Genomic DNA, 8,295 nt, shown 5'->3' with positions numbered 1-8,295 from the left:
AGTGCTAGGATTACAGGCTTGAGCCACCACGCCCGGCCTACCCCGAAATGTTAATAATGGTGATTGCTGAGTTATGACACAGAATTTTGATTGGTCTTTGGGCTTTTCTGTAATTTTAAAATGTTAAACAATAACTATGTATTATCTTAATAATGGGGGAGGCACCAAAAAAGTGCTTTTCAAAAGCATGAAATAAATAAGCCCATGCAGGGCCTGCGGGGATGCAGTCACCTGGGCCTCATAAGGCTGACAAAGGCAAGGATGACTGCTCTAAGGTATAGCCAGCTCACTGGCCAGCCCATCTACCCATCCACCTACCTATTCACCCATCTGCCCACCCATTTACCCATCCATCAACCCATCTATCTACCCATCCACCTACCCACCAACCCATCCACTCATCCACCTACTCATGTATCCATCCACTAATCTACCCATCCACCTATCCACCAGCCCATCCAGTCATCTACCTACCCATGTATCCATCCACCAACCCAACCACCCATCCACTAATCTACCCATCCATCTACAAACCAGACATCCACTCATCCACCTACCTATGTATCCATCCACCTACCCATCCACCCATCTACCTACCATCCACCTACCCACCAACCCATCCACCCATCTACCCATCCACCTACCCATCCACCTAACCACCTGCCCATCTACCTACCAACCTGCCCATCCACCTACCTACCTACCCATCCACCTAGCCATGCATCCATCCTATCTCTCTCTCTCTCTCTCTCTCTCTCTCTCTCTGTCTGTCTATCTATCTATCTATCTATCATTTATCTGCTGGTGCCTTAAGCAGTTATGTTTGTAGCTGCAGGAAATCATCCTCAGATTCCCCCCTGGGGACCAAGACAGCCACCGATGGAACTCTGCCCAGGTCTGTGTACAGGCACCAAGCTTTTCTCTTGGTTAGCCACCCCCACATCACAGTGCCTGAACCAGTGACCCTGGCTTCCCTTATTAAGAGGAGCCAAATTCCTCTAAACAGATGAACAGCCGGGCGCGGTGGCTCAAGCCTGTAATCCCAGCACTTTGGGAGGCCGAGGCGGGTGGATCACGAGGTCGAGAGATCGAGACCATCCTGGTCAACACGGTGAAACCCCGTCTCTACTAAAAATACAAAACATTAGCTGGGCATGGTGGCGCGTGCCTGTAATCCCAGCTACTCAAGAAGCTGAGGCAGGAGAATCGCCTGAACCCAGGAGGCGGAGGTTGCGGTGAGCCGAGATCGCGCCATTGCACTCCAGCCTGGGTAACAAGAGCGAAACTCTGTCCCAAAAACAAACAAACAAACAAACAAACAAACAAAAAAAAAAAAACAGATGAACAGCAGCAGCAAAGAGGAGTGAACACCCCTCTGGCTCTCAGCAGCCCTGAATGGCTATGACAGGCTAGGTTCGAGACTTACCGGGCGCTTGGTGAGGTCCCAGTTGTGGATGATCCTGGCTGGAATCACTGAGGCATCGTCTTGGTGGCAGATGTCACAGTAATAGAGGCCAGAGAAGGCACAGAGCTTGGGTCGTACAAAGGAGAAGCCGATCTGCCGGGAGCAGCCTGGGGAGACGGGCAGAAAGTGAGTGGTGTGGCCAGAGTCAGCTCCTAGTAACTTGGGAGCTGCTGCGGTGGAAAGGATCTGCCAGTTAATTTTTTTTTAAAGGTAAATACAAAGATAAGAATAACCACCACTCGTATTTCCACCACTCAGAACCACCCCCATTCATTAATCTTTAAAACACACTGTTAAGAACTATCATTATTTTACAGCTGAAGAAATAGATGCTCAGAGAGGTCACACAGTGATGAAGTGGCATGGCTGGCATTCAGATCTGGGTTTGGCTGGTTCCAGAGCCTGCATTCAGTTCCACTACCCCTTGCTGCCTTGTCCAGTGTCCCCACTGCTGGCTCGCCAATGGCAGCCTCCTGTAGGTCCACCCCTCCACTGGGTCCCAGAATGGAAGGAGCAGAGTAGGGGGCTTGGTGAACAGTGAAGTCAGGAGTGGGGTGGGGCAGGGGCTGGGGTCAGGGCTGGCCACAGGGAGTGGAGGGGCAGCCAGCAGGGGGCAGGGCAGTCTGCACACTGTCTGATGCCTCAGGACTGTGCGGCAGGGCTGGCTCCGGCCCCTCAGTTGGAGGTGTCTCCACAGCTGGGGCCAGTGGGAGTTGGGAGTGGGGTTTGCCCTGGGCAAAAAGCAAAGGCCCTGAATCAAATCCTGAACATGTGCCCTACCTCCCCCAGGGGCAGGCAGAAGGGTCCCTGGGCCTTGGGACCTGAGGGCAGGCTCTGCTGCTCACCAGCTGCCTCACTCTGACCTTCACCTAATTTCTTCAAGGTTCCATTTCAGCGTCTGTAAAATTCAATGACTACCAGCTATTTTGTGGGGTTATTACAAAGCTTAAATGAGACAAGGTTCTGCAAAAGTGCCCTGCAAATTATGAAATACAACCCAGATGCCAGTGGTTGGTGTCTGCCACTGAGCCATGCCTGCTGGGTAGAAAGGAAACCCAAACTCCCTGGTGGCACAGTCCCACTGGCAGGCTGGTGGGTGGCAGCCATGGTGAGAGCTGCCCCTGTAACATTCACACCCATAGGCAAGAAACCCTTTCTCACAAGCCCCAGAGTCCTGGCCCCCTCAGAGCCTGGCCCCCACAGGCTGAAGAGCAAAATGTGAGAGCTGGGGCAGGCAGGGGAGAGGCCAAGTGAGGCTTGCAGGTGTTTTCTGTAGTAAGCTCTGCTCTGCCTAGCTTCTCCTATCCTTCTGGGGCCAACCACAGACCACTTCCTTTCAGATGCTTGAAGCAGGCTTCCCTCTAGTCCACGCCAACAGGATAGCTTCCAAACCAAGGCTCAGCTTCTTGTTCTGGCCTTCTGCAGCAGGGCAACCCCCTCACAGGTCACCTGAGGGCCCCATGGTGATGGGATGCCATCTGCCCCTGGATGGCGGGGGTAGTGGGAGGAGCTAACGATGGAACGTGGGCAATCGGACATCACGCAGCCTTGAATAATACCCTAGAGGGATGCCCTCTAGGGTCTTGTCTATGAGCACAGACTCTGGAACCCTATTCATTAGTCTTTACAATACACTGTAAGAAGTATCATTATTTTATAAATCTGCCTCTGGCCAGGCATGGTTGCTGACACCTGTAATCCCAGCACTTCGGGAGGCTGAAGCAGGAGAATCACTTGAGCCTAGGAGTTCAAGACCAGCTTGAGCAACATGGGGAGACCCCCATCTCTACTAAAACAAGCAAGCAAACAAACAAACAAACAAACAAAAAAGGAAAATTCTGCCTCTGTCACTTACTAGCTATGTGAGCCAGAGACCAGGTACTTACCAGCTCTGTGCCTCGGTTCCCCCCCATCAACAGAGATGATAATAGTAGCACCTATCTCTACAGGGTTGTTATGAGACTTAAACGAGATAATCCAAATAAAGCAGCTGGCCCAGTGCCCAGCACAGAAGTATTAGATTTGATGATGAGGAAGACCCAGCAGATGTACTGATTTGGAATAACATCCACAATGTAGGAAAAAACCAAGTTGTAGAACAATATATACAGCATTCAACACGGTAGCCACAAGCCCCGTGCGCTCCCTTTAAATGTAGGTGAATTTAAATGGAAAATTCAGTTGCTTAACTAAACTAGCCACATGGTAGCACCACGTGGCTCGTAGCTACAGCACTGGACACACAGACCTAGGATATTTTCATCGTCACAGAAAGTTCTATTGGACAGCACTGAATAGCACGAGCCCATTTTTGTAATTAAAAAAACACTTATAAAAGCAGCAGCAATCTTTGGAAGGATACCCTGCTCTGAAAGAATGGGACAGCGGAGCAAGAAGAAAATGAAGGGGGCTGGGACTCCCTGAGCAGGGCAGTGAGCAGCCAGCCTGCCACCCGTCAGCGGGAGGTGGCAGGAGAGGGAAGGGGAGAGCTGGGCCCCCTGCCTACGAGCCAGGCACTGGACCCAGTGGGGGCTAGGGAGGAGCAGAAGCTGCAGGGCAAGCCTCATCTGTGGCCTCACCCCTAGGGGAAGGATGGGGCATTTGTGGGGAAGCAGAAGGGTGGGGAGCCTAAATCAGGAACCCGCAGGAGGCAGAATGAGGCTGACAGGCTGGGGGTGGCAGCAGAGCAAGTTGGCACCTGCGCAGAAGCAGCCTTGGGAGTCGAGGCCTTTCTCTGTGGGGATGGCCACCAGGTATTGCAGCAGGAAGCCGTTCTCCCGGTTGGCAAATTTCAGCACCTCCTGACAGTTTTCGTCCAGGCTCCCGCCCAGGGTCACCGCCTCCTCAGCCGTCTCTAAGTAGGATGCCAGGACTTTGCGGACCAGGTTCCTCCATAGGGCGGCCTCCTCAGCGTTCCCGGCCTGCAGCTTCAGGACGGCCTTGGCCGTGATGATTTTGAAGAAGGACGGGCCCCCAAGGCTCGTGTCCGGCAGGATGTCCCGTATGGTCTCCACACCGTGGCTGTCACTCAGCATCTTCTCATTGTTCCTGACACGAAAGCATTTCAGAGCCTCCAAGGACAGGGAAAAAATATAGGGCATCCAGGTCCTGTCCATGTACAAGTACAGCAGGGACTCCTTGATGGCGTCTGGCTCTGGAACCTGGGCAGATGACCAGTCAAACTGTGTGCCCTGGAGGGCCACAGGCTCTGAGAGCAGGTACGACTGAGAGGGGCAGCCAGCCTGGGGCGCCTCGGGGGGGTCCTCCGGCTGGTCTGGGTACTGCACGTTCACCCACTCATCCTCCTGCTGAGGCCGGACCTTCTGCAAGGCCTCCCGCACCCGGTCCAGCCAGTCCTCGGCTTCGTCCTGGGAGGAGGCACGCAGGGCCAGCTTCTTGCCAGAGAAGATCAGCTCGAAGCGCCCGTCGCTGTGGGCCGGCCCCACAGACTCACAGCGCAGCAGGGAGCAGTTCTCCACACAGGTGCGCTCCTCATTGCTCAGGTAGAGGCGGAACTCCAGTGGGGAGAGCTCGCAGAAGAGCTCCTTCCAGATGCCCATCGCCCCCCGCCGCTCCACGGTGCCCAGCTTCATGAGACCCCGGAACGGGTTAGACAGTCCTGGAGGCAGAGGCAAAAAGGGGCACATTAGACAGTGGGCCTGTCTCTGTCCTGCTCAAGGCAACCTCTGCTGCCTGATGCCCTGCAGTGCATGTGGACGGTGACTGTCCCCAGAACACAGGCCAGCCACGGGGCACTGTCACATGGGACCCTGAAAACTGGATGGGAACATCCCCATTCGCACCCTCCCCTGCTGCTCTTGCATCCTGTATTTCACTGAGAAAATAAAAGCAACCAAAAGATCACCTCCACACGCCCTGCTCCCTCCACCCGCCCCTTCCCTCCTGTTGCCAGGGATGAACCGAGTGTGCTTCTTTCTGTGAGGCCAAACCCACCATTTGTGTAGGAGGTCCTCCCTCCGCCACCTACTCAAGGACAAGGACATCTCTCCAGCAGTCCCCCCTCCTCTGTCGCTGCTTTCTTCCTTGTCTGTGGGGTGACTCCCACTGGCACACACGCACACTGTTCTTTCTCCCATCTTTAGAAACACCTCTCGTCTCCACGCACTTCCCTAATGACCACCATGTTTCTTGGGCCCCTTTACAGAAAAAAGGGAGCTATCAAAACTCTTGGAGCTATCAAAACTCTTGGTCTTGACCGGGCACGGTGGCTCACACCTGTAATGCCAGTACTTTGGGAGGCTGAGGTGGGTGGATCACTTGAGGTACGAGTTCGAGACCAGCATGGCCAACATGGTGAAACCCTGTCTCTACCAAAAATACAAAAATTAGCCAGGTGTAGTGGTGAGCACCTGTAATCCCAGCTAATGTGGAGGCTGAGGCAGGAGAATCATTTGAACCCAGGAGTCGGAGGTTGCAGTGAGCTGAGATCGCTCCATTGCACTCCAGTCTGGGCAACTGAGGAGTGAGACTCCGTCCGCCAAAAAACAAAAACACTTTTGGTCTCTAGTTTCTCTGCTCCCATTCCTTCTGGAACCTTCTCCAAGTAGGCTTCTGTCCCCTCATTCCACTGAATGTCTCATTCCGCTGCTTCTGAGACAGCCGATGTCCTCCTCGTTGCCAACCCCCAAGGCCACTCCTCAGCCCTCACCCCTACCCTTCTGTCTCTGTGGCTCACTCCTCCCCATGGCCTCTCAGGTTGGAGTGCCCAGAGCTCAGTCCCAGGTCCTGGTCTCTTCTCTGTGGGCACCACTTTCTCAATAATCTACCTGCTCTCAGGCTTTAGCTCCCAATTTTTATCTCCAGCCTGGCCCTTGCTCTTGAAATCCAGATTCATATATCCATCTGTGCCATGCATGTCCACTAGGATCTCAGCTGACAAGCCCAGGATGAATTTCTGCTGCCAACTTGCTTCTTCCTGAACGGTCTTCATCTCATCAAATGGCAAAATTCATCTTTCCAGTTACTTGGGCTAAAAACCTTGGTGTCGGCCGGGCAGGGTGGCTCAAGCCTGTAATCCCAGCACTCTGGGAGGCCGGGGCGGGTGGATCACGAGGTCAAGAGATTGAGACCATCCTGGCCAACATAGTGAAACCCCGTCTCTACTAAAAATACAAAAATTATCTGGGCGTGGTGGTGTGCGCCTGTAGTCTCAGCTACTCGGGACGCTGAGACAGAAGAATTACTTGAACTTGGGAGCAGTGAACCAAGATTGTGCCACTGCACTCCAGCCTGGCACCTGGCGACAGAGTGAGACTCTGTCTCAAAAAAAAACAAACCTTGGTGTTACCCTAGGTTTTCTTTCTTTCACAGCCTATATCAGCAAATCCTGTTGGCTCTGCCTTCCGCAGACATCTGGAATCCCCACCTTTCCCCAGCCGCACCCCACTCACTGTCACCTCTGACCTGGCTTGTGATGACAACCTCCTCTCCTTCTCCCCCACAGTCCCTCAACATAGGAGCCATAATGACCTGTTTAAAGGGAAGTCAGAGTATGTCTCTCTGCCCCAAAACTCCACAGTGGCTGCTATCTCCCTTAGCAGAAGCCAGGGCTTCGGGTGGCCCACAGACCTCATCAGGTTGACCTCATCGCTCGCCACTCCGCTCCCATCTCCTCTCTCCTGACACTCTGGTCTCCACTGTCACTGGACAAGTCAAGTGCAGCCCTGGTGCAGGGTCTTTGTATTTGTTCTCCTTGCCTGAAACACGGTCATACCTCATGCCTCCTTCCCTCCCTCCCAAGTCTCCTCAAACCTCCCCTTATTGGTGAGAGCTTCTCTGGCCATCTTACATGCAATGGTCCACTCTGTACCTCTGCAGAGAGGGAGAGATTTACTGTCCTCCATAGCACTTATTACCACCTGACCATGCACTATGCTTACTGGTTAATTTTATTTCCCATCTCCCCTACTAGAATCTAAATCCCATGAAGAGAGGGACATTGCTTTGCTTCCTGCTATGTCCCCAGCACCTAGAACGGTGTCTGGCACAGCACAGAGGCTCAATAATATTTGCTGAATGAATGAGCGGATGAGCACCTATGTATCCCAGGCTGCCCAAAGCTCCCTCTCCCTGGGGTGTGACAACAATCAGGGCGTCCAAAGGACATACAATTCTCACTCCACCAACTTGGAACAGGCTTGGAAATTTCACACTATTGTAAAGGGGTTTCCCATCCTTTAGGAAACTTGATGGCCTAGACCTAAAGTACAGGTTCGTTGGCAGGTTAGAGATCACAGCCATCACACAGGCTGATAGACAAAACAGAAGCCAGCCAAAGATCGTACTCTACCCACATGACCCACACCAGGACTACCCATGCCAGGGCCCCCTAAGCTGGGCAGGATTCTCTGCCAACAGAAAATGAGGAGAGAGAGAGACAGATTCTGGAGCGTACCTTTTTTGTTTGTTTGTTTTGAAGAGGAAACCCATCATGAGGGTTACAGAAAAATTTGGTTATGGTTATTTAAGGCTTTCTGAAATTTCACAGTGTGTGGAGATCAAGCTGGCCTTGCTGTAAAAGCAGTGGAGAGGCCGGGTGTGGCGGCTCACACCTGTAATCCCAGCACTTTGGGAGGCCAAGGTAGGTGGATCACATGAGGCCAAGAGTTCAAAACCAGCCTGGCCAACATGGCAAAACCCTATCTCTACTGGAAATACAAAAATCAGCTGGGTGTGGCAGTACACTTCTATTAATCCCAGCTCCTGGGGAGGCTGAGGCACTTGAGCCAGGAGGTGGAGGCTGTGGTGAGTTGAGATCATACCACTGTACTCCAGCCTGGGTGAAAGAGCAAGACTCTGTCTCAAAAAAA

The 8,295-nt window shown here is 52.9% G+C and overlaps 1 protein-coding gene across 5 annotated transcripts in view; it reads right to left on the bottom strand.

The window, feature by feature from the left end:
* PLEKHM1 (pleckstrin homology and RUN domain containing M1) overlaps window positions 1-8,295 on the bottom strand; it is a 52,523-nt gene that overhangs the window by 12,990 nt on the left and 31,238 nt on the right. For all 5 annotated transcript variants that reach the window (XM_017549317.2, XM_017549318.2, XM_017549320.2 and 2 more), the window contains 2 exons: window positions 4,164-5,084; window positions 1,427-1,572 (listed from right to left, as the gene is read on the bottom strand). In XM_017549317.2, coding sequence (XP_017404806.1) covers window positions 1,427-1,572; window positions 4,164-5,084 — 1,067 coding nt within the window. The remainder of the gene's footprint in view (window positions 1-1,426; window positions 1,573-4,163; window positions 5,085-8,295) is intronic.

This window comes from Cebus imitator, unplaced genomic scaffold (genome assembly GCF_001604975.1).
Source record: "Cebus imitator isolate Cc_AM_T3 unplaced genomic scaffold, Cebus_imitator-1.0 Scaffold217, whole genome shotgun sequence".
Lineage (NCBI taxonomy): Eukaryota > Metazoa > Chordata > Mammalia > Primates > Cebidae > Cebus > Cebus imitator.
The sequence above is the reverse complement of the archived record's forward strand: the minus strand, read 5'-3'. Positions and strand labels throughout refer to the sequence as shown.